Raw genomic sequence first — 25,676 nt, 5'->3', positions numbered from 1 at the left:
TTGGCCCTGCGGACAGGCCACGCCCCCACCCCGCGCGCCGCCGTCACGGTGCCGCCGCCGCGCCCTCTCGGCGCGGTTTGAATGTGAGGCGCAGCTCCGGCCCGCACGGCCCAGCCCGCCCCGCCGCCGCCGCCCCGGGGCAGCCGCCAGGTGAGCTTCGCCCGCGCCGCCCGGCCCTAACGCAGCCCCGCCGCCCGGCCCTCGGCACCGCGCCGCAGCGCCCCGCTCCGCGCTCGGCCCGCTGGGCCCGCGGCGCAGCGAGAGGCGCAGCTCACCATGCTGGGGCGCCTCGGCCCGCCTCCCGCGCGCCACGATTGGCCGGCGGCTGGCAGGCGGCTCCGCTCATTGGCGTTCGTGGCTGTCAGTCGGGGAGGCGGCGGGGAGCAAGTTAGTGTGAGGGCGGCGGGGCCCTGCGCCCCCACCCCCGGGCGCCATCCCGGGCTGAGGCGCCGGGGCCGGGGCCGGGCAGCGATCGGGAGCGGGCCGCCCAGGGCTCCCCTCCGCGCTCCGTCCCCGCCGCCGGTCTCCCCTCGGCCTCCTGCTGCGGCAGGAGGGGGCCGCGGAGGTGATCCCTGTGGTGGTCCCGTGGCGATGCGGTGCGGCGCGGCGGTGACCCGGCGGTCTGCCCCCAGCCCGCCTCCGCGCCCCCTCAGGGGGGCCGTGCCCGGCAGCGGTGCCGGAGCAGCTCGCTGAGGCGCCTCACAGCGCGAGGCCGGCCGCGCTTTTGGGGTTTATTTTTAATTTCCCCTTTGAGCTGTCTGCTGCTGGCCGGAGTACCGCAGAGAAGCGTTCGGCGCCTTTGGGGGGTTCTGCAGAGGGAGTTTGAAACTTTCTCGTTCTGCCTGGCCTGCTGAGGGGACGCAGGGCGGCGCGTAGCGAAAAGCCTTGGGCTGCTGTGGTGAGGGCCGCTCTTGTCCCTTGTGGGAGGCAGCAGGGAAGGAACAGCTGGAGGAGGGGGTGAGGAGCTGAGAGCCGGCAGGTGAACATCACTGCTCTGTGGGTGGCATGGAACAGCGGCCTCAGGTCGTCACCTTTGGCCTTCAAAATAAGCCCGAAGCCAGCTCGAGGCGTGGGATCCCTGTGTGCCGTGTGGGCATGAGGTATTTGGAAAAGGCCAGGCAGGATCCCCAGCGAACCAAACAGCGCGCTCTGAGTTTGGCTTCCATGTTGGGTCAGGTTCAGGCTTTTATGAAATGATTTCCACATGGGTTTGTACCTTAGTCTTGCTGGCTTTTCCAAAGCAGGTATTTTTTTTTCCTCTCTTTCTGAAAGGTTTCAGTATTTGTTTCAGCATCACACCACTGATACATGAGGTCGCTTTGTAGGAGAACAGATGAGGCGCCTGTTGCTGGAGCTGTTTGCTTACCCTGTACTCTGTTAGGGTTTTGTTGGTTGATGTGTACAGGTGAATAAGGCTACAGGCAAGTAAACCCCCAGAAGGGAGGGACACTGCTCCCCCTCTTCCAGCGACATAGGTAGCATAGAATAAAAACGGAGTAATTAAAACTCACTTCCTTGGCAAACGTGCTTAAATAGAAACTGTGTTTGTTGCACTGACTGTCAACATAGAACAAATGCAAAGTGGGGTGGGTAAATTTCAGCCTATCTTAACACTTAGAAACTCCAGGGGAAAAATAGCCTTTGGTTCCTCATTATTTCTCTAGCAAATGAGCCGTGCTGTTGGTGAGGAAGATGGCTGCGTGCCCCACTTAGGGATGGGGTTCGGCGGTGGACTTGGTAATGTTAGGTGATGGGCTCAGTGATATTAAGGGTCCTTTCCAACCTAAATGATTCTATAATAGGTGGTGATACCCTACACAACACATCCATTACAGCATTTCTTGATACTGTTTTAGTGTTACTGTGATTTTAATTATTCCGTTTAAAGCTGTGAAGTTAATCTATCACTGTAGTGAGTATGAGGGTATCTGTGGGACGATGACTATGGAGGACTAATGTGATTTATTTGCACAAAGTTATTCTGAAATAAGTATTGCTGTTTTAATGAATGCCTACCCTAGTCTGAGTTAATTTTGCAGAGTGGAGAACCCCTTTGGCAGTGTGCAGTCTTTCATCTTTATAGAAATTCATTTTCTGTTCAGAGTTTTCTGTAGATAATGAGTATTTATTTTAAGCAAACCTTTACTCTCCAATGCACTTTGAATTGCTCCATTTCCTATTATCTAAGGCAGGGCTATTCAGCTTTTCAACCAGGAGTAGGTTTCTGTGGCTGACAGTAGTTTTCAAAAGCAAAACCCAACTCATGCTGTCACAAAAGAGTAAGTGATCATCTTTGCGCTGTACCTGAGTAATGGTTCGCTGGATGTGTGGTCCTGTTTTAGGAGCTTGGTTTCAATAAACCATTCAGTAACAGCTATGTGGAGTTGAAAAAACTGAATGTTTTTTCTTTTGTGTTTAGTGCACGCTAGCTGTTGTTTATTGCACCAGCCATATAAGATGAGACCGTGCTTTATGAAACATAGTCAGAAAGAGCAGATGGGTGTCTTCTGCGGAATCAAGTTTTACGTATGCGTAGCTTATAGGTTGGATTTTCTAATTTGTGTTTTTAACAAAACTACTTGTGGGTCATAGGTTCTGCCAAAATGGAGCTGAGCGATGCCAATTTACAGACCTTAACTGAGTATCTAAAGAAAACGCTGGATCCAGATCCTGCTATAAGGCGTCCTGGTAAGTGATTGTCGTGTGAGACCAAGAAGTTTGGTTTCATTTTAGCTCTTCAGTCTGTATATAACAAACTTCAGCTGAAGTTTATGCAAAACTTATTTTACAGAAATTCTCTGTCTCCTTTTAAAAAACAACAAGAAAACAAAAACTTAACACCTAGTGAAGGGTGGATGTAAATATAAACTTATTTTCTGTTTGCTTTTCGTATTTTTTCCTGACTTTTTTGTACTGTTGTTATTTAAAACAGGGATGCTGTTTATGATGAACAGGGGCTGGCTTCTGTCAGGACATGGCTTTTAAAAATGCTGAAGAGGCTATATTTCCACAGCCTGCTTTGAATTGAGAGCTTTTGTTAATAGCAGAAGCATTAAAGAGCTTAGTAATGAAGAAGCTACAGTACCTTTTGGTACTTGCCCAGTGTATCTGTTGTTGTGAAGCTCTGGAGATGTGTTCATGTGTTGATTATTTTAAATGGACCTTTGAGAAATCGTAGGACTCCAGTTAGAAAATCAGTTCAACTTTTGCTAACCTTACTGTGTTCTCTCACAGCGGAAAAGTTTCTTGAGTCAGTTGAAGGAAGCCAGAATTATCCATTGTTACTCTTAACGCTGCTGGAGAAATCACAGGAAAATGTCATCAAAGTTTGTGCATCTGTAACATTCAAGAACTACATTAAAAGGAACTGGAGAATTGTAGGTATTCTAGTGAGTAGTTCTGCTAAGATTTAGTAATCCTTTTAAGATCCAATACTGTACTCTGTAGTAGCCTTGAATTGAAGAATGCTTGTATGTCTTCACTTTGCGAGAGAAGATAGATCATACAGGAAACAAATACCAAGCGTAACTTAGGGATAAGGGACTAAAACCGCCTCTGTTGGACTCCATTCTATTAAAAAAGAAATAGAGCTGGGGGATAAAATGGTGAAGGAAGAATTCTTCCTGTTATCGTACTTCTTTAGAAATATGCGTACAATATTTACAGTCCATTTAACTAACTGTAATGTTTTTACACCAAAATGATTGCAAAGTTTCTATATTTGTGAGCTGCCCAGGTTGGCCTGTATCTATTGGCGTAGTGTTTGCGCCATTTCTAGCCAGTACTGCAGCTGGAAGTGATGATGCTGGTTTCTCTTTCATGTTAGTGCTGCTGGGGCATAGAAGCCTTGACGGTTTAACATGTAGAAGTATTCGTAGACCTAAGATAGAAATATTGCCATTTAACTTCATTTTATCCTTTATTTTGAAGATGTCAGAAAAAAAAATCATTTAGAACTTTCCTCATTAGTGGAATTTAATTAATGACATAAAGTATTATGTTCAAGAGCTCAAATCCTTCAGTGATGAAAGATATTAATTGCTAGTATTTGTATTTTGTCTCCCAGAAGGAACCATTTGTATATCTGAAAGAGTACCAAATGTGTACTCTTGTTTTATGTCTTGGTGCCTATTTAAAAATTTGCGTGTGACTTTTCTTCCCCTGCCTGTCATGCAAATATTAAGAAGCTATTGCAGTCCTAGATCTGGTTACGTTTGTTAAAATCAGCACATTCACACTGGCATGAAATTTCTAGAACTTCGTGTTGGTAACACTGCATTTTCAGTCATTTCTCCAAATTTCCATCTTTATCTGTAGAGTATTTAAAGTAGAAATAGCACTCCGTTACAGAAAAATGTGTGTCTTCCTTGGTAAGGGTTACTGAAGTTCTTCAGAATGAGGTTTTGTGTTGGAGTAGGAGGAGATGCCCTGCAGTAAGTGCATCCAGGGGACTGGTAGGATTGCTGTGTGACTTCAAGCACATTGTTTTTTTCAAAAGTGAAGCTTTCGTTTCAGAAGCTGTATGAACATGAACAGCCTCAAGGCTACCTTACTTAGATCAAATGGTGTAATTTAACAGCATTGAACTTGGACTGATACAAAGCTCAGAGGAAGGAAAAGGGTTTTGCTTACTTAAGCACTTTGATTTGGTAGACCCTGGAAAGCCAGCTGTGTAGGGCATTTCTGGAGAGAGGGAAGAGTGTGCTTTTTATTTTTTTTTCTTGGATTTGGTTTTATTTCAAGTATTTGTAAGATAGTCACCTATGCTGCTTTCCATGTCTTGTTTAAAAAAAAAAAAAGCCTAATTTCCTTGGAAAAAATCTCATAAATAACCTCAAACAAGTAGGATTTGTGGTTTCTCATTTCACTACCACCTCTCTCCTCTTCATCTAAGTACAAGTTTAGTAGTGCCATCTGCTTAAAGGCATCTTAAGATTGTTGAATTACTCTCTGCAGTGCTGGATGACTTCTAGGTTTCTAAACTTCAGTGCTGTCATCACAGATAATGTGACTGTCACTGGTTGGTGACAAGCCTTAGTATTTTATTTCTTTAATAGAGATGCCATAATTTACTACCACTTAGCACTACTGACTGACAAGGTTTTGAACTGGTTGGCTAATTCTTAAAGCCCATGTTAACATTTTTCTGTGTGTGTCACCTGCACCCATCTTCCTGTACGGTTTCTAGAAAACAAGGCTCTAGGCAGCTTGCACACAGAAAATTTTGAGGTTAGCAGAAATGAGGACAGACATGGTTTGGTGTGCTGAAAGAGGAGACTGTTGGTTAAATTTATGTATGTTACTGGCATGTGCACCCACCCTTATTGCTGCTGAATTGTTTTGTAAAGTTGGTGTTAGAGGAGAAAATTAGTTCAAGGTTTTGTAGAAAGGTGTAATTTCTTTCAGCGTTTTTCAGATACCACTGTGAGATTCATTGTAGGCTTTGACAGATCTCTTTGCTTCTTCAACAATGTAATAGTTGCATAAATTTCTTGGCTTCGAAATACTGGTATTTGCACAGTGCCTGAAGTATACTAATATGCCTATGACTTAATTATTGTTCTAATTGTAGGTGGAGGATGAACCGAACAAAATCTGTGAATCAGACAGGATAGCCATTAAAGCCAACATCGTGCCCTTGATGCTTAGCAGCCCAGAACAAATACAAAAGCAGGTAATAAGGCAATTTCTGGTTGTGTCCATGAGACTTCTAGAATATTGCAAGTGTGTCTAAGAGGCTCTGGTTACTGGCAGCGCTCCCTTGGCCTTCCAGTGACATCACCTCTATCCAAATAACTTGGAGTATATTGTTGAAGGTACTTCTGCCCACTTTAAAAAAAAATATCTTATATCTAAGTTCCAGCACTAGGTGGTTAAGTATAATAATTGTAGAAAGTGAAACTGCACGTACAGATACATTGGATTTAAAGTGAGATTTCTTGTGATGAAAAATGGTAGATGCTTAACCCGATGATTTTTGAATCTGACAAGAACAATAAGCATTCTTAAATATTTGTAACATCTGGCATGACAGCTGCATTCTTTTTGTAAGTAGTCTGCTATTATATCATGTAATGGTTATATTTCCTTTCCAGTTAAGTGATGCTATTAGTATTATTGGTCGGGAAGACTTCCCTCAGAAATGGCCAGACTTGCTGACAGAAATGGTGAATCGTTTTCAAAGTGGAGATTTCCATGTCATTAATGGGGTCCTTCGTACTGCTCACTCTTTATTTAAAAGGTATTGGAAATAAGGGAATAAATATATGGGTCAAAACATTTTTGTTTGACTCAGACTTTTTACTGTTGGACTTAATTTTTTTGTATTTACAAAGTTTACCTCTGTGGCTTCTAATTATGCTGATTGACTTTTTAGTAAGACTTCAAGTGGTTATCAAATTTTACACCTTTCATAGTCTTTAACTATGCTGTTTAGTTCTTGTGTTTACTTGACCAGATTCGTTTCTAGGTCCAGTGTGAAAAATCAGTTGTACACAAGTTAATTTAGGAAGAAATGTGAAGACTATTCTATTTTTTGTGTATTTTTTTTCTCACTTATCAGGTACCGCCATGAATTTAAGTCAAATGAATTATGGACAGAGATCAAACTTGTACTTGATGCCTTTGCATTGCCCTTGACAAACCTCTTTAAGGTATTTATTGTTGAATAATTTCTAAAAACCAGTCTAGCGTTCTGAATTGCTTGTTGTGAATGTCTACAAAAGAAAAACTTAGAAACAGTTGGAACTGTTAATCATGTTCCAGCTAGAGTGAGGAATGAGATGGGGTCAGTAAGAGGAAGAAAAGGAACTGTATTTTCTGGTTTTTTAAAAAAAAAAAAAAAAAAGTGAAAAATACCATGTCACGTGATACTTGTCGATATCTCTTGTTGATCTGGTTTGTGTGTGTGTTACTTCACTGAATCTTATGTCTTTTTCTAGGCAACTATTGAACTTTGCAGCACACATGCAAACGATGCTAGTGCTTTGAAGGTCCTATTTTCTTCTCTCGTTCTAATTGCGAAGCTGTTCTACAGTTTAAATTTTCAGGTGAATCTCCTTGTTTTTCTAATAGTTTTGCTTTGATTTCACAAAGCTATTACACTCTTATTTATAGGATCCATCTGAGGCAGCCTTTAAGGCCATCTCTGAGTATGAGCCATGAAAGACAAAAGTCAAATGCTTGAGTTTATACTCGCTGTGCTCTTTTATTAATGCATCTGTACTGATATGAATTCAGTCAAGTAGATGAAAGTCAAGTAGTTTAAACTAGTAACTATAGCACTATAGTAGCAAGCAATTCTAGTAGAGTTTTTTTATTTTTTTTTAATGAGATCTAAATTTCTAGCATTAAACAAATGCACTGTATGAAAAATGGTAAAAATAGACTCTGCTGAGGTGATGTATAGTGTTTCACCGTGAGCATAACCCTGTGAAGTGTGATAATCATGACTTGATTGCTGGGCTGCTCTTTCTATATTGGGCAAAAGAGCAAGTTGGAGCTAAAAGGAAGGTCTGTGCTTTCTTATTCTAAGAGACAGGGGAAATAAAGTTCTTTCCATATAAAGCTGTAGGCTATATAGGGTATAAGCAACTAGTATTTTTGGAAATGTGCTTCAAAGCCTCTGTCTATCGGGTTTTCATTTATGGGGTTGCTTTTGTAGTAGGGCAGGGCAAGGTGGTAGTGTTTTGTTTCGTAGATGCATTTTCCACAATTCATTGTCCCTTAGTAGATTATAAGGTGGATACATATTACTTAAAACAAAGATATATTATCTGAGCAGTGCAGTCACAAATTAAAATGTCAATTTATGCTTTTCCTTCACAGGATCTTCCTGAGTTTTTTGAAGATAACATGGAAACATGGATGACAAATTTTCATACTCTTTTAACTTTAGATAATAAACTTTTGCAGACTGATGTAAGTACTGCATAAACCTCCTGTTTTGCCTCTGTATGGTGGAGAGGGCTGATAAGAGAACCGAGGTCTAATTCTGAGTGATGTAATGTTTCCTTTGTTGGGTAAACAAAGAAATAGAATGACTATAAGGAAATGCGATTTAAGAGAAGTAGCTCCATTGTCTAAAAATTTGGTTTCCAGTTCTTGAAGTTACATATTAGTTACAGGTATAGGTAGCTGTGTGCAGAAATCAAATTACCAATACTTGTCAGTGAATATCTTCTTTTGAGGGGATCTGCTAAAGTAACCTTGGTACAAATGTGAAAATGCAAATAGTTTGTCTAAGAACCTGATTTTTCGAGTCACAGGGCTCAGGTTTTCTATACCTTTCAGCTGGTTCATGGACTGTTTTAGAAAACAGGGTATCTTAAAGAACTTGAAACATTTGAACATATAAGGCATGACATCTTTAAGTAGTTTAGTTTTCCATTTGCTGTCTTTGCTTAATTATAATAATTAGTAGTTTCACATGTGAAGAGCGACACCAAGTCATCAAAGCTCAAATTCATTTTGTGCAATGCTTTCCTTATTTTAAATGCTGTTGTCTTCCAGATGCAGTACAGTAGCTTGCCACGTGGTGGAGCCAATGAAACCATAAATGCCTTTCCAATATATAGGGGGCACATTAAGTGCATCTTGTGCTATAGTTTCGTGGTCATTTTAGGCTAGCGATGGTGCAAAAGAAGCCTTGCTTATCTTTTTTCTTGCTCTTCTCTTTTGTTTGTGGGCTGTTGCCCAGCACAGAAATCCATGCGGTTGCATGCTGACATGCATTAAAATTGAAAGTTGGGATTAAAAAAAAAAGGAGGGAGGGTGTTCTTTGTGTGGTGTTTTTTAATTATTAATATTATTCCAACACATTTTTCCAATTCGCTTTGCGGTTCCACAAACATCTGTGCTGATATGGAGAAGAGGGGAAAAAAACACACTTCTAGCAACTGTATCAATTTAAAGTAGCAAGATAGAATGCCTCCTGAACTTGTATTTTCAGTGCTTTGTGTTACCTTTTACAAATTTAATAGGAAAATTAATTCTGCACTGAATCTTACCGGGTCTAAATCACTTAAAGTGTGTAGTACCGTTATTTGAACTGTGAATATAATAGCACGAATGTATGATCTGTAGTGCACTTCCAGTACAAATCAGCAAAATACAGTAGTTCCAGGAAAGTGGGATGGGTTTCTCTGACCTACTTAGAACATGGTAAAATAATACTGTATTTCCTTGAAATATGTTGATACTTTTAATACTTAAGTAGTGTTGAAATGTGGATGCTTAAGTTCCTACTTTTGTTTTATGTGAGGATGAAGAAGAAGCTGGGTTACTGGAGCTCTTGAAATCGCAAATTTGTGATAATGCTGCTTTATATGCTCAAAAATATGATGAAGAATTCCAGCCCTACCTGCCACGTTTTGTAACGGCAATCTGGAATCTATTGGTCACAACAGGCCAGGAAGTGAAATATGACTTGGTAAGCTGTTAAAAACTGATCTTGTCAAGTTCAATAATGAATTATAAATTATTCATTCATGCTAAAGTTGTACGTGTTTTGTGTGTGCTTCTATTCTAGTTGGTTAGCAATGCAATCCAGTTTCTGGCCTCAGTTTGTGAAAGACCACATTACAAGCATCTCTTTGAAGACCAGAATACATTGACAAGCATCTGTGAAAAAGTTATTGTTCCCAATATGGAATTTAGAGGTAACTTTTCAAGATATAAATTTTCAAAGACACGGTAAAATATAACTGTAATTATAATAATGTTTTGCTTTACAGGACTAAGAATTGAGGATCACATCCTGTGTACTTTAGAACTAGATTCAAAACCAAGTTTCTACAGCAAATTGCTGTGCTATGGGCTTTGTAAAATTGTTGTATGAATGTATTTAATAATTCTTCTGTCCTACTGTGATCTCAAATTGAAAAATATAGAATGTCTAAGTCATGTGCCATCAATATGTTTTCATGCTTAAAGTGAATACCAGAATAATCGAAGGAGCCTAAATAGGCATGGATATACGACCTACTGAATTGTAATGTCTGTTTCTCCAAGATGGATTTATGTTAATCCTAGTATCTAAAATGCATTGTGTTCCAAATGTGTTACAGCAATAAGAAGTATCTCTCTAAGTCTATGACTCTGGAAAACTCTTTTAAATACACTTAGTATTGAATATGTCTTTTAAATCAGGAATGCATTAGCTCATGAGTATGAAAGATTGCAATTTGTGGGGCAGCAAGCTAAACAGGCTAGTCTGACTGGATATTTCTGATTAATTTCTATGAATGTTACAGAGAAGTACTTGAAAAAATAGTAAGTTGATAATGATACCCCTTTTTAGCATAAAAAACATCTCAGTATTAAAACTCTTATGTATTTTGTATTTTCAGCTGCTGATGAAGAAGCATTTGAAGATAATTCTGAAGAATATATAAGAAGGGATTTGGAAGGATCTGGTAATCCACAGATTTATACTAAGAATACTTGGTCTTTAAATATAGCTCTAAAGAGCTGAAGCAATATACTGAGGCTTTTAAAACTTATTTTTGAACTTGGGAAGCTTTTTTCCTTAAGATATTTTATCCAGTTTTTTGGTCAAGTTTACTGTCAGGATGTGCCCGTCCCAGTGTCTTTTTGTTTTGAACAATGTTTTTATAGTTTCTTTTCTTAATTGGATCGGTATGTCTCCTGTGCTGCACGTGTTCTCGTATCAGCAAATATAGCCTGTAAGTCAGTGCTGAGTAGTGGCCATAGTTGTGTATTTAGTTCCTGTGCGTGGAGTTTTAAATAACATGGATAGACTCTCTGCCTCTATTTGGTAGTCTGTTGTGTTTAAACTGAAACTCTGACCAGTTCTGCATACAAATCTGTGATGAAGCCAGCTGGACGGCAGCCTGCCTTTGTATGCTGGCACTGTGTTCCAACCACTGTAATAACTGTCCTGAAAACACAGCGCTGTGCTAACAGAGCTACTTGATTTTCTGATTGTCTGTCTCCAGCCAGGTCAGCGCACAAATGAACCAAATCTAGATCTGTGTGATAACTCTGTATGGGCTGTTCTGTGCCACCGACATAGCACTGACTGACACTTTTAGATGACTGGAACTTCATAATGGGTTTGAGAAATTCCTGTACATTGGAAGTAGAGGAAAAAGTTTTGATTTTTTTTTCAAGCAAATATTTTATCATTCTTATCCAGGATTATAGGTATTAGTGAAGCTTATAAAAGCTTGTTAGCTATTTCTGCTTTTAAGAGAATTTAGACAAGAAATATTTGTGTTCTTCTGAGATGTCTTTAGAAATGCACTCTGTTACATTTAAATTCACTTGCTTTATTTTCCTTTTGTCCCTTCTGTTAGTATATAGTGTTAAAGACCAGCTGACCTTTTTTTTTTCTTCTTTTTCTTGAGACAATTTTTACAGATTTGTTACCAGAAAAAAATACTGTTTCATTGTTTTTATCCAGTGGCTAAGCACCACACAGCAGTTTGCTTACTCCCCACCCTGCTGTGATGGGATGGGGGAAGAGACTAGGCAGTGCAAAACTGAGAAAACTCACGGGTTGAGATAGTTTAATAAGTGAAAGAAAGAGGAAGAAAACAGAAGGAAAAGCCAATTGCTTACCATTTCCCACAAGTACGCTGATGCCCAACCTGTCCCCAAGCAATGGTTGCCTTTTCAAAAACACTCTACCCTCAGTTTTTATTGGCAAGCATGATGTTACATGGCATGGGATAATAGCACTGTGGTCCCTTTGGGTCAGCTGTCCAGGTTGTGTCCCTTCCTAGTTTCTTGCCCACCTCAAGCTTCCTTGCTAGGAAGGCAGAGAAGGAAAAAGAAAGCATTGACACCATGTAAGTACTGTTCAGCAAGAGCCAAAACACTGGTGTGTTATTAAGGTGGTTTTAGTCACCAGTCTAAAACACATCATCATACAGGCTGTTGTAGAGAAAAATTAAACTCATAACTGCCAGACTCAGTACGTTTCTGTGTGTAATTATCAAGATAGTAAAAAGCCTCCCCCTGCATCCTTGCTGAAACTTTCTGTAGGGTACATTGAAAACAGTGAAAACACGTGCATTATTGGTAGGTGTCCATTCCTCATTTTGTTGTGCAAATAGCCCTTGGTATTAAATTAAGTAAGAAGAGTTAAATGTGTTCTTAGGCATCAATGTGGAGTGTGACTGTAGCTTGAAAAGCTGTGCGTTTCTGATACATTTTTTATTATTGTGCTTAGTAACATGAAAAGCTATGTATTTTCTCATATCCAAAGAACCTTTTGTTCTTGTGCAGATATTGACACCAGACGCAGAGCAGCTTGTGATCTGGTCAGAGGCCTGTGCAAGTTTTTTGAGGGGCCTGTGACAGGGATTTTTTCTGGATACGTTAATTCCATGCTGCAGGAATATGCAAAGAATCCATCTGTTAACTGGAAGCACAAAGATGCAGCTATTTACCTTGTCACATCTTTGGCATCCAAAGCTCAGACACAGAAGGTACTGCTATTTGTTTTAATCTATAAGCATTCAAAAATTACAGTGTCTATGAGGACTAGAGGGTTGATGCAATTCCTTTTATTCTGCTTCTAGATGGGAATAACTAGATTTGTAGTAGTTTAATGTTGGTGAGACTAAAAGTCATCTGTAATATAATACTTTCACAGCTGATGGGAATGTGATGGTATGTCATCTTCAGATAGATTGGGCAAAGTCAACAAGCACTTGTGACCATTCGGCAGGTCTTATTAGTATGTGTGAAACAGTGACATAAAGAAACAAAATTGGCTTGAGTCCAGCATCTGTGACCTTTCACGTGTTGCTGGGCCAGAGTTTATAAGCCATGGAAGGCCAAATCCAGCTTCACAGAAGATGATCAGGGGTGTTGAGCAGGCTAGAAGGAATCCGAGTGACACGGTTTTTGTCATTATATTCCATAATGTCTCTTGTTGTTTTAGTGTTTATTGTCTTAGAAATGGCAATCAGGTAAAACTGAAGTATTATAATTTTCCTGTTCTCATTCGGAATTGGAGTGTGACTCTTAAACACTTCATTTTCAAAAGGCTTGTCATTAAAAAAAAAAAAAGTATCAAGTTAATAAGCTGCTAATGTTTTTCTGTCTAAAACTCTGGTTCGTTATTACTGTTATATGCTGTTATTCCTCAACTCAGGACTAATGAATTTTGAACCCCAGCAGTGTTACAGCTGAAACCTAGACACTGAAAAAGTTAAGAAATGGGGTGGCCCTCTGCTTGGGATTATTGAAATTGCATCTTTTTATGGGCATACACACTTTAGAATGCTTTTATTAAAAAGATACAAAAATCAGTGGGAAAAATAGCTGAGTGATGGCATATATAAAAAACAGTTTATTTTATTTTTTTTTAGCATGGAATAACCAAAGCCAATGAACTTGTTAATCTGACGGAATTCTTTGTGAATCACATTCAACCTGACTTAAAGTCTCCTAGTGGTATGTTTAATGTTAGTTTTCGTGCGTTATCTTTTGTGATATGTCTAGAACCTTGATTGTGACCATTGTTTCTTAAGGCTCAAGTAGAAGTTAAAATGTGCTCATATATCAGCATTATCTCTGAGCCAGAAGCCTGTTTACACCTGGCACATAGGAAGTAATTCAGGTTAGTTTGACCAGCAATGAATGAGTTTTTAAACAAAGGTGGATTACCACATGCTGTCTGCAAGATCAGGGCATGTACACACATGGTTGCTATCCGCTGACATGCTTTAACTTGTTGAATCAATGTAATTTGACATCTGTAATTGAGACCTTACAACAAACATCTACGTTAAACAAAACTCGGAGAAGTTAAAGTACTGAAGTCCAGGTTGCAGCCTGTACTAGTGTGTATTGATGAGACTACAGGTGTCTAGGTTTAAGCAACATGATGTATTTATACTTTAGCAATTATCTTATGACATTCAGAGGGTAGTGGGTTGTCTTGGAACATGCCATTGGAGTCTGCTAGAATCAGAGCCAGAAGGGGAACTTTTACATTGAACAGTTGCACAATATGTTTAATGTTATCGCAGAGTGCCCAGACAGAGATGCATAAACTAAGCAAAACAGAAAAATGTTGTGTGTATTACCTGGGATGGGGATTCAGGAGTTAATGTCACTTCTAATATGTAGAATATGTTCAGTAATGTGTATTTTTTTTTTTATTGCAGTGAATGAATTCCCTGTGCTAAAAGCTGATGGTATCAAATATATCATGATTTTTAGGAGCCAAGTAAGTTTTTCTTCTACTCTTACAGTAAAAACGTACTGTGGTCTGTTACTTTACACTTGCCAAGCCTAATTTATCTTACTTGGCCATATGTTAACTCAGCAGGTGTTTAGACAGCCATACATAACATTTCCTGCTGAATTTTGAGTTTTGAAAGTAAATGATACTGCTGCTATAAATATCAAATGGACATGTAGCCTATATTCTGTCCATACGCTGTTGGAGCACTGCGTATCTTAGCATGCTTAGTCCTGTGACCCACTCAGATTTAATTACCCATTAAGACAAAGTAAAGTGGAAAAAGAAATAAACATTAGGAATATATGCATTTAAAATCACACATTGATATTCTAGGGGAAATACTCGAGAGATGACAGAAATAGGTACCTCTCAGTTGTCAAGGTGCGTTTTAGCAACTGGAGGAGCCTTCTGAGATTTCTTCTTTCTGCCACGCTTTCAATTTACAGTTGATGAGTTCAGTGATTATGTTCTAGTGTTGAACCATCTCTATTTTTCTGTAATTTATATAATTTGTTGCTATAATTTTTTTTTAGGTACCTAAGGAACAACTGTTGTTATCTATTCCTCTCTTAATTAATCATCTTCAAGCAGAAAGTATTGTGGTCCATACTTATGCAGCCCATGCTCTTGAAAGACTGTTTACCGTGAGAGGGACAAATAATACTATTCTGTAAGTTTCCAAGCAGAAATTAAATTCATTGCTATCTAGTTTTAGTACATTATGGATGAAATACTGGTAAGGGATCTTTCATTTATTGCTGTTATGGTACTGTAAGATGCTTGAAGTTTGTGAATGTATTTCATCATTAAAGCCCTGTGATTTCCTTACAGCATTACAGCTGCGGAAATGGCACCATTTGTAGAAGTGCTGCTAACAAACCTGTTTAAAGCACTAACACTTCCTGGCTCATCTGAAAATGAATACATAATGAAAGGTAAGTGCTGTGCAAGTCCTGCACTGTAAGAGTAACTTGGTTAATTTGAGGTAAAGGCTTATAGGCTACTGAAATTTTTATTTGAAAAGCCTAATTTTGTGCAAAAATGCTAAAGCGGTCTGTACAGTCCACAGTTATTTACCAGCCAGTATTAAGTCATTTTTCAGTAAATTTATGGAACCAAAGAGAAATACTAAACATAATGGTATTGTGACTTGTGAAGAACATCTTTTTACTTTGGGTGAGTTGCTTATTCTTCTGTGCTCAGTCTACAGAGTGGGAATAACGAAGCTTTGCTTTATCCTGTGTCATGATTATAGATTGATTGCGCTTGCAACAGGTGCTCACCCTTATTGTACCTAATTCCTTGGGATCTGATTTAATGGTAAAAGTAAAGGATTTAGACACATACTTCTGCCATCTACCTCTCTCCAGAAGTTAATAACTTTCAATTTATTTGCAGCAATCATGAGGAGTTTTTCTCTGCTGCAGGAATCCATAATTCCCTACATCCCTTCTGTCATCACACAGCTTACACAGAAACTGCTGGCTGTCAGTAAGGTAAAGAACTGGCTATCTGTGCCAAGTGTTCACGCTTCCTTTTTCTTAGAGCAATCTTTTTTAAAGACTTATGTATACTTTGTTGTTTGTGTTCTGTTAATATATTGCAAATTGTTCAATACTTCGACTAAAATAAGTAAAAATAGCCTCCCAGTGAAGTACTTTATTCCTGTTAGGGCGTCCTTCCAAATCATTTTCCCCTACTTTCATCTGAAATTTGAGCACAGCATATCAAATCTTTTTATAATATTAATTGGTTCTAGTATAAATGTTTGCTTGTTCAGATGCCACCATTACAATAATCTGTTTCTGTTGCAACTCCTTTATTCTTTGTCCAGGAAACTTCTGAGACTAATATTAAATTTAGACACTGAAATGTGGGATTAAATTAAATTACTCACCTGCTTTTGGTGGGTAAAATTCTCTTAGTCTCCCTCATTCAAGTTGGACTAATATTCTTCCATGTTGAATATTCTTGAATGTTAATTTAGGGAATGCTTTAGAATACCTTCATCAACTATCCAAAGAACTACTTCTATGTGTAGTTTAAACTCAGTTGCAGAGTTTTTGTTACATCGTACTATAACTGCTTGTTAGTTCATGTAGGGATTCTGAAAAACACCTGTATTCGAAATACTTGGAAAAACAAACTCATTTTTGTTTTAAAGGTTTTCAATATTTGCTTTAATCTATAGATTTAATTTCATCAGCATATTAATAAAGCATAGTATTCTTACTTCCAATTGCTCTTTTAGAATTCAATTGAATCTAAAAATACATTTTGCTAAGTAAGTGACTTGGCAGCAAGTTTAAGTTGATTTATTTGTTCATAACTTGTTTTTAGAATCCAAGCAAACCTCACTTTAACCATTACATGTTTGAATCAATATGCTTGTCAATAAGGATAACGTGCAAAGCAAACCCTGATGCAGTTGGCAGCTTTGAAGAGGCTTTGTTTATGGTGTTCACTGAGATACTACAGAATGATGTGCAAGGTAAATTCAAATCAGTAAGTGCTTGTGCTCTCTCTGCTGTAATTGATTGTCATGGTTTATGTTGTGGCAGGGTTTTTTTCTGTAGCACAGGAAATTCAAGTGAGAACACAGGATGTTCACAGTCCTAATAAATGCTTCTAGGAAGAATCTGAGCTGTTCCATTGGATACATCAACTGTATTATTTTTTTAAACAAACTCCATCTTAAAAGTATCTGACAATCACTACCCCCAAATCCTCTTCTTAGCTACATTGCCATGTTTCTAGTAGTTTGTATTCCATCTTCTGAAACACCAAAAGAGAAAATAGAAAGTGTGTATGTATACATAGGTACAGTGCTTGCAAATGTTTGGAATAATTAAATTTGAGAAGCAGTATACTTTCTCCAAAGTTTTATTTGTTGGAATATTTCTGTTAATATCTTACAACTGTAGGTTCAATCAATAGATACGTGCTTCTTATGACAATCTTGTCAATCTTGACAAGTGACCATTTTTGCTGAATTTTTAAGTGTCATTATTTCTTTTCCAGAGTTCATTCCATATGTGTTTCAAGTGATGTCCCTACTTCTGGAAATGCATAAAAATGAAATCCCATCATCCTATATGGCGTTATTTCCTCATCTACTTCAGCCAGTGTTATGGGAAAGGACAGGAAATATTCCGCCTTTGGTCCGACTCCTGCAGGCTTATTTAGAGCGGGGTGCCAACACAATAGCAAGTGCTGCTGCTGACAAAATTGTAAGTTGGATTGGTTTAGTAGCAGTGTTTGCCTCTAGGCATACTGATTTAAGATTAAAAATTATAAGGTTTTTTTTTTTCTTTAGTGGATACCTGGGTTTGTGCAGAATATATGTTTGTACTTTAAATTTAAAAAAAAATAACGTGAATGCAGGCTTTTGGAATGGTTTTCCATTATGGGGGAAAAGAGGAATCCTTTTGCTTTTATTGATAAAGACGCAAAATTCCTGCACTTAGTACAGTGAAGCAGTTAAGCCTCTATGGTTTAACTTTCTTACCTGCCTTATGTGGAACACACTGGATTGGGAAAATTTGGAGGTTCTGCTTGGAACTGTCTCCAGAATTGTGAGTGAGGACGAGTCAAAATGCTGGAAAATCTGAGAATTAGTGAATTCATGGGGATATTTACTCTGCATACTTAGCTTCTGTTACTTCTGCTGCATGATCTGCTGTAGTCAGACTTGATTAGACAATGCCAATAATGAAGCAGACATGCATTTTCAAATTAGCTTTGGTGTTCATTTGATCAAGGCTAATTTTGAGGCTCAAAGAAAGATCATTTGGTCCCAAGAGAAATCTGTCTTCCTACAGAAAGAATCCTGTTTTTAGGTTGTGAAAGCTTTTGCCATGTTGTGTGTTTTTAGATGGTAAGGGCCAGCTTGCTGGTAGGTCATGGATGAAGAACTGTTGTATAGTTATATATTTGTTTTACTTACAGCCTGGATTGTTAGGTGTGTTTCAGAAGTTGATTGCCTCTAAAGCTAATGACCATCAAGGATTCTACCTTCTAAACAGTATTATAGAGCACATGCCTCCGTGAGTATGAGTTGATATTACATTCAAAAATAATTTCCGTAGACTTTAATACTTGGTATGTTTGTACACTTTGTAGTTAATGTTTAACAACTGAAAAACACCACATTTGTCAGTAAATTAGATTTGAACAGTTCTATACATGTTTTCTGTAAAATGACATGAGTAAAATGCTAGTATGGCTTGAATAACTAATCTTTTAAATTTCTAGTGAATCAGTTGACCAGTACAGGAAACAGATCTTCATTCTACTGTTCCAAAGACTTCAAAATTCCAAAACAACAAAATTTATTAAAAGTAAGTTTCTTGCTATATGAAAAGCTTCAGTCATGTCTACAGTTTAGAACGTGCGGCTGTACTGAATAAGTATGCAGTCATGTCCTGTGATTATGCAGACAAAGGGAGGGTGCTGAGCTGCTAACATCAGGGACTTGCTTCAAATTGTTTATGTAATCACGGGTGGTACGTGGGGAAGTTGACACAACAGATCACGCTTAACCTCATTGAAACCGAAGGAGTGGGAGATGAAGGGAAAGAAGTCTATATTCCCTTCCGCTTTCTTATTCTGTGTATTGTTATCTGAAAGTGTTTCTATTTAATCTCCAACACACAATTTAATCTTGCACAACACAATAATACGGGCCACATTTCCTTTTTCTTATTTATAGTTTTTATTACTGTTAAATAGTCTATGGATCCATGTCATTCTGCCTTAATATTGTAAATTATTGATAAGGTTTTGTGTTAAACGAGGAAAACTGTGACAAATTACTGAGATAGGTATTCTGGTTATTGCTGCTGTAACTGGAAGGTTATTGTCATACTGCTTAAATTGTTTTAATGATTTTACCGCTGCACAAATGATGCAGTATCTATTATTTAGCCCTGTGAAATCTGGTTAATGCCTCCTACTGATAGGAGTAAGAATGACAGAATGACTTAGAGTGGCCTTTCACAACCAATTAAGTGATGCTTTTAATGCATTGTATCTGTGCTCTGGTACAAAGGTCATGCAAAGGTGTTCACACCTGATCTGAAAAACTGCATTGCGTGAAGCCTTCAGGTGAAAGCATTGAAGTGTTCTTGTGATCCTTAATCTGAAAAGTTTGGGAATAGCTTTTCTAATGCTTTGAAAATGATATAAGGGGGAAAGGACTGAATCTTGTCCTAGTTGTGTTATTGCCGTGTTAGGGTGTGTGAAAAGGTCTGTAGCTTTTTAGACAGGGTTCAAGATAACAAGTTAATGTACTTCACTAAAACTGAACACTTGCAAAGATTACCATTTTTATCCCCTTGACAAATTTGTTATAATGTATTTTGCTGCTGACTATCCTTTTTCTCATTATAGGTTTCCTAGTCTTCATTAACTTGTACTGCATAAAATATGGGGCATTAGCTCTTCAAGAAATATTTGACAGCATACAGCCAAAGTTAGTATGATTTTTATTTAAGACTGTTGTGTAATTTTTATCTTTTAAAGTGGAAATGGTTGTCTCCTTTAGCTAAAATTGCAAACTGCATTTGTCACTAATTTGACTAGCCAGACGTTTCTTCTACTGTGGTTAACTTCTTTGACTAGCAATTTTTCTTTCTCTGGTATGCTGCCCATAGTTCCTCCCTGATTGTTCAAGACCATTAATCTCATGAGCAGCTCATAAAAATGGAAGAGTGATGTTTTTTTCTCCCTTCATGACAAATTTCTACTATCTAATTTCTACCAGGCATCTACTATGACAGGGCAGCACTGTAACAAATTCTGTTTTTCTCTCTCTTCTAGTGACTTATACTGTTTCTGATTGTTGTCACTAAAAGGCTGGAAAGGCTTTCTAATACTTCTTCTTTTAATGTCGTAATAGGATGTTTGGAATGGTTTTGGAGAAAATCATAATTCCTGAAATACAGAAAGTGTCCGGACAAGTTGAAAAGAAAATCTGTGCTGTTGGCATTACAAAAATACTAACAGAATGTCCTCCTATGATGGACACTGAGTACACCAAACTGTGGTATGTAGAAAGTTCAAGTTCTGTTGGTGAAGCTACTTGATTATGAAAATGTGAACTACTCATCAAAATACTCTATTTTGATTTCTTCAGGCCTGCTACTGTTATGAGGCTGAGTTTAAGGCTTTTCACACCACTTTTTCTTCTCAAGAAGTAAAACATTTTCAAAGCAGGTGCCAGAACTGGTTTGAGATTTTTGTGATGAAGATAGTGCTGACTGGGCTAGCTAGAGTTGCATTTAAGAAAATACACTACCTTTCTTTTAGCTTGTATTGTTTTTGAAAAGCTAGGACCTGTTTTTGTTTGTAGCTGTTCTGCTAGTCAGGAAACCTTGTAACAGATACTTACTACCTGAGCAAGACACTGCAAGATCTTAGTGTGACAGTAGGTTTTTGGGGAAAGCTATCCGGTAAGATTGTGAGCCAGTCTAGCAGTCCAGGTTGTCAGGTAGCCTGAACTCAGTAACAGTAACTGTTACAGAGAATTTAGAAGACAAATATTAGAGGAAAGGTGTAATCTATAAAAGAATTACTTTTCATAGGTAAGTTTCATGAGAATTTAACCTGATCACAGTACAAACAGGAACGATGTATTTATTTTTGAACACTCGCATTATGCTTGTAAAATACACACATCCACAGCTCTTTGAGTTCAGCTCAGGTTGGGCACTATCAACTTTCAATAGCTGAGCTAGTACCTGCAAGGACTAAATAGTTGAAAGGGTTCTGAATAATTTGAACATTCCTGTAAAAAAAAAAAAAAAAAAAACAAAAAAAAAACACCCTGTCCTAACGTATTTTTCTATACTCCTCCCCCATCTTTCTATATAGGACTCCTTTGCTGCAGGCCCTCATTGGGCTCTTTGAGCTGCCTGAGGATGACACTATCCCTGACGAAGAACACTTCATTGACATAGAAGATACTCCAGGATATCAGACTGCGTTCTCTCAGCTAGCCTTTGCTGGGAAAAAAGAGCACGATCCTGTAGGTCAAATGGTGAACAATCCTAGAATCCATCTGGCACAGTCTCTTCACAAACTGTCTACTGCGTGCCCTGGCAGGGTAGGTGACTTTCATACATGGCACATTAAACGTAATTCTACAGAGAAAAAACGCTTATGACAGTGGGTCTCTTCTGATAGTGTTTGATATTCAGCAAGATGAAGTATATCATAAGCAGAATGCTAGGTGTTGCTTTCTATTTTGCTATCGTTAAATATAGTTTCTGTAAGTTTTTTTCCTACTAACCTAAATAATGTGAAAAATATTAGCCCTTCTTATTATAGTGATAAGATTAATATGCCATTTCTAACATGAAAATCTATCCACATGAAGGTATACAGCTTAACACTTGTCTCCAGTTCAATTGTATGTATTCAGGAAACCTCAGGCAACTCACGTTAAATTAAACAAGTTAAATTTAAGTTGACTTTTAACCCATAGTGTATTTGTTTTCAGGATTTTGGTAAGTAAGATTGCTTGGGAGATCCGCTGTTTGCTGTATCCAGATATCTGCTTTAATAACTGATGGTTTGCTAACCTCCTCTTTCATGTTTAATTTGGATAAGTACTACATGAAACTTAATATTGTCAGTATCAGGAATTGTAATTCCAGCAACTGCATTTACAGTGAAAACCTGCTGCTGTCAGGATGTCATTTGACTTTGTACAGTGTGTTGACACGGCAATTAACAGGATGTAGCAGTAGCTTAATGTATACGCACATTGACACTTCTGCTCTATCGTATTTTAAGGTTCCATCAATGCTGAGTACTAGTCTGAATGCAGAAGCGTTGCAGTATCTCCAAGGATACCTCCAAGCTGCAAGTGTGACACTGCTCTGAATTGCATAAATTTCACAAGCAAGATCAAAAGCTGTTTTGTTATACAGAAGGTTGACATTGACTTTTTTTTTTTATAGCGGAGCTCAGACAAAATGAAAAATGCTACTTGAAAATGTATTGCAGAATCCATCTTGTAAAAGATAAATGCGGCTTTAAGCAGAAATTGAAAGAATTTGGTGGTGTGTGTAATCATAGATAAACGGTGGCTAACTTCCATTCCCAGTTTAATTGCAAAGGGAATAGTCATAGCGGTTTGTTATGGGGTTTATTTGAAATCTGCATCTGCAGTATTTGGATAACATTTGGAAATGTATGGAGAGCACTGGCTGTAGAAACTCCCTTCAGTCACTAAAATTCCTTTTCATTTTGATGTTGTCCTTTGTATTTCTTTTGTCTTTCCTTAAACTTTATCTAAATTGTGAATAAATAAGAAGTACTTGTTTAAAATGCCTGTCACTGTGCGCTTACTGTTTTAGAAGAATGTAGCTGGTTTAAAAAAAATAAAGGTAGTGTTTTAAACTTAGGATAGAATATAAGATAGCGGGACTGTACGGATTTTTCTTTACCTTAAGTAATAGCTTAAATACATTGTAGGATCATGCAGAGCAAATCTAAAACTTTGGCAGAAGATCCAAAGCTGCTATTACTCTTCTGATATTCATCAACAGGTGCAGCCCTTCTCTTCAGACAAGATATGTCCGAGTCATGCAGTAAAAGCATGTAATGGTACCCTCTTAGAGTAGACATCAGTTTCCCAAGTGGATTTTTAGTGATGTATTATTACAAGTGAAGCAGTGACTTTTTTTTTTTCTGTTTAACTAGGATGTTCTCCCTGTCTTAATAAATATGCTGATTAGGTGTGGTAGCCTTGAATTCTAAGTGCATCAGTTTACGTTACAGTTATGGTTGCGTAAAAGAGACTGGATAAGTGCCTGAGCCTTACTGAGTTCTCAGATGGCCTGGACACCGAACTGCTAAACTGTAGGCTGTTAGAGCACGAGTACTGCAGGGATATAGATAAACTTAGTTGTAGAGACTGAAAAACTCTGAGTAAGAGCAATGTGTCAGACTTACATGATACTAAGCAATGTTATACATGGCAGATGTTGGTTTTGTTTTGTTTTAAGTTACTTGACCACAGAGATTCTGCAGATTACTTGAATCAGTTTTGGGGTTTTACAGTTACAATACTTGTTGAAGCTGAGCATTGCATCAAGAAAGTTATTGAATTTACTGAAGGTAAAACACAAGGCAGAATCAGCTGTCTTTTTTTTCAGTTCTTCTTTAAGAACTTTATCTGTGGCTGCCATGCATAAATGCATGCTGGCCGTATCTCTTAATGTGTGAAGAAATGAGTTACTTGTCAGACAATGGAAACTGCTTAAGTGCCTAAAAATGTATTAAATAAGTCAGCATCAACATGTTTTCTTGACTCTGGTGCAGTGTCAGACCCTCTTTGTTCATAGGTGTAAAGTGAAAGCAGTTCTCAAGAGTGAAATAATATGGTGGTGATTGTGAAAAGCATTTGCCTTAATGCTGATAAGACTGTGAGTGTTGCAAGTTTGCAGAAGCACCTTCTAGAGTAGATTTCACTAGACAGGCTGAAACCACAGGGGAGATATGTGTGATGTCTGCAAGGAACTGAATGCCTACCTCGAATGCAATATTAACTGAGCTGTGGTCATTCATAACCTGCAAGCCAAAAAGCTACTCAGATAACTGCCTGCTCTACAACTTTGTCTTTTTCTTGGGTAAGAGGGAGGACAATTATTTTTTTTAATGTCAACATCAAAGGATCAAAATTAAATCGGTAGTGGTGTTCATGTAACAGTAATTTGACATGCTACCGTTGCATCTAGTCAAGTAGACAGCCAACGTACGTGTGCTAGATAACCTTGTGTTAGAATGGGGCTCAATGCAATGCAGTACTACGGGGCTCATTGTATTAGATCGTCGTAGTTCTGTAGTCCTAAGCAAGATTTCTTTAGGGAACAGATTGCTGAGGTATGTGAAGTGAGTGAACAGATGTTTCTTACCAGTACAGACTGTAGATGGACCTGGACAAGATTTACTGCACCAAGCCAAAACCTTTTTGAGAGGCAGCCAAGGAAATGGGCTCTTTTGAGTAGAAGTTTATCAGTGAATCTTACATTCACTATCTTGCACTTCTTGCAATGCGTGACTCTTTGTTGTTGGACAGACATTGCATGTGAATAAGTGCCTAAGTGGCTTCAGATCAACAACTATTAGTGGCATAACTGTCCTTCAGTTCACTCACAGTTTATTATCTTAGACTTTGTAGACACGGCTGTGGCCATGGCACTGTTAGTGATGTTATTTAGTCCTGATGTATTTGGCAGATTCCATAAGGCATGTGAGTGTTTGTATAGAGCACTTACCCTTTCAGGGAAATGAAAATTTCAAGTGTAGTGCCGGCAAGAAAATGCATTTGTGCTTCTGAGTACAGGCAAATGTTATCGGCAGTGCCCTCATCTTTATTCAGGTGGAGACCTTATTGCTGCTTCTGACACCTCCAATCCTCAATCTTCAGGAGACGGTTATGTTCCTGAATTTATCTAACCAGATTTATCTGCTTGCATTGGTTTTCATTAAAATTAGCAATGTGGTAACAGTTTCCACGAGATGGCTGAACTTCTTTAAGCCACCCTTCAGTGTATTCGTACACAGTTGGACCAGTTCTCCCTTTAGAAAGCTCAGACTGGAAACACCTGCTGTCACCTCGATCTTCCTAGGACCCGTGAGCATCTAATTCAGTTTCAGACAATTAACTCCTGCACATCACCAGAGATCCTCTTCTGAAAGTAAACAGACACTTCTCCCTTGCAATTGATAACGGTAGAAGTTTATTCATATTCAAAGGAAAAGGGATTACTTACTCCTTTTTGAACATGAAATGTGTGAAGGGACATCTGTTTCAGGACCTTTTGGAACCACAGAATTCTCACCTACTGTCCTTATTTTGATCCTACTGACCTGTGGTGATCTGTTTCTAAATAATATTCTGAGTCTTCTATAATGGGAAAAAAAAGTTATTCTTGGTTTAAAAAACAACAACAAACAACCTTCAAGACCAACACATGTTGTTGTTTTCATGGGTCGTGAATGGACCATGATGTTACCAGCATTCCTGCAATGGTGGCAGCATGTACTAAAGCAAAGTCCTATTTCTTTGTCTCTTCATATAAACGTGTGCAAATATAGGAGTCATCCTTTCAGCAAGCCAGACATTTCATTCTAAAAATTAAAGTGATGAGGCCAGAGCCTATTCTTTCAGTTATTTTGACTTATGCTTTCAGAAAACTTGGTTTTCTTTAGGCTCTCAGTAGCTTGCTTGAAGGTGCCTTCCATCAAGCTGCATTTCTTTGACTGTTAAATGTATTTCTGTACTCATTCCATGAGCTTTCAGCAAGAACAGCTTTCCTGTAATATTGTCAAGAAGGACGGGCCAGACTAAAGCTGTCAGAGCATGTCTTTATACTGTCTTTCACGAGGACAAAATAACCACAAGGCATTGTGTGAGATTCCAGCTCAGCTGTTCACAGCA

General features: G+C 38.5%; 1 protein-coding gene across 2 annotated transcripts; it reads left to right on the top strand.

Annotated features, from left to right (window-relative positions):
• The first annotated feature begins 5 nt into the window (after window positions 1–5).
• On the top strand, window positions 6–22,558 carry CSE1L (chromosome segregation 1 like). Of its 2 annotated transcripts, none has more exons than XM_035548563.1 (25): window positions 6–150; window positions 2,593–2,688; window positions 3,235–3,377; window positions 5,573–5,674; window positions 6,096–6,241; window positions 6,563–6,653; window positions 6,942–7,049; window positions 7,828–7,920; window positions 9,263–9,430; window positions 9,530–9,659; window positions 10,350–10,415; window positions 12,253–12,455; window positions 13,344–13,428; window positions 14,145–14,206; window positions 14,758–14,894; window positions 15,056–15,159; window positions 15,623–15,720; window positions 16,565–16,715; window positions 17,246–17,454; window positions 18,173–18,270; window positions 18,479–18,564; window positions 19,616–19,697; window positions 20,124–20,270; window positions 21,098–21,329; window positions 22,022–22,558. In XM_035548563.1, exons 2-25 carry the CDS (start codon window positions 2,604–2,606, stop codon window positions 22,109–22,111), a joined length of 2,916 nt encoding a protein of 971 aa, XP_035404456.1. In that variant the 5' UTR covers window positions 6–150; window positions 2,593–2,603; the 3' UTR covers window positions 22,112–22,558. The 2 variants fall into 2 exon arrangements, with proteins under 2 accessions (XP_035404456.1, XP_035404457.1); XM_035548564.2 differs by lacking the exon at window positions 6–150 and adding an exon at window positions 444–898.
• The last annotated feature ends 3,118 nt before the right edge of the window (window positions 22,559–25,676 follow it).

The sequence above is a fragment of the Cygnus atratus genome, chromosome 16, assembly GCF_013377495.2.
Source record: "Cygnus atratus isolate AKBS03 ecotype Queensland, Australia chromosome 16, CAtr_DNAZoo_HiC_assembly, whole genome shotgun sequence".
In the NCBI taxonomy this organism is placed as follows: Eukaryota; Metazoa; Chordata; class Aves; order Anseriformes; family Anatidae; genus Cygnus; species Cygnus atratus.
The sequence above is the reverse complement of the archived record's forward strand: the minus strand, read 5'-3'. Positions and strand labels throughout refer to the sequence as shown.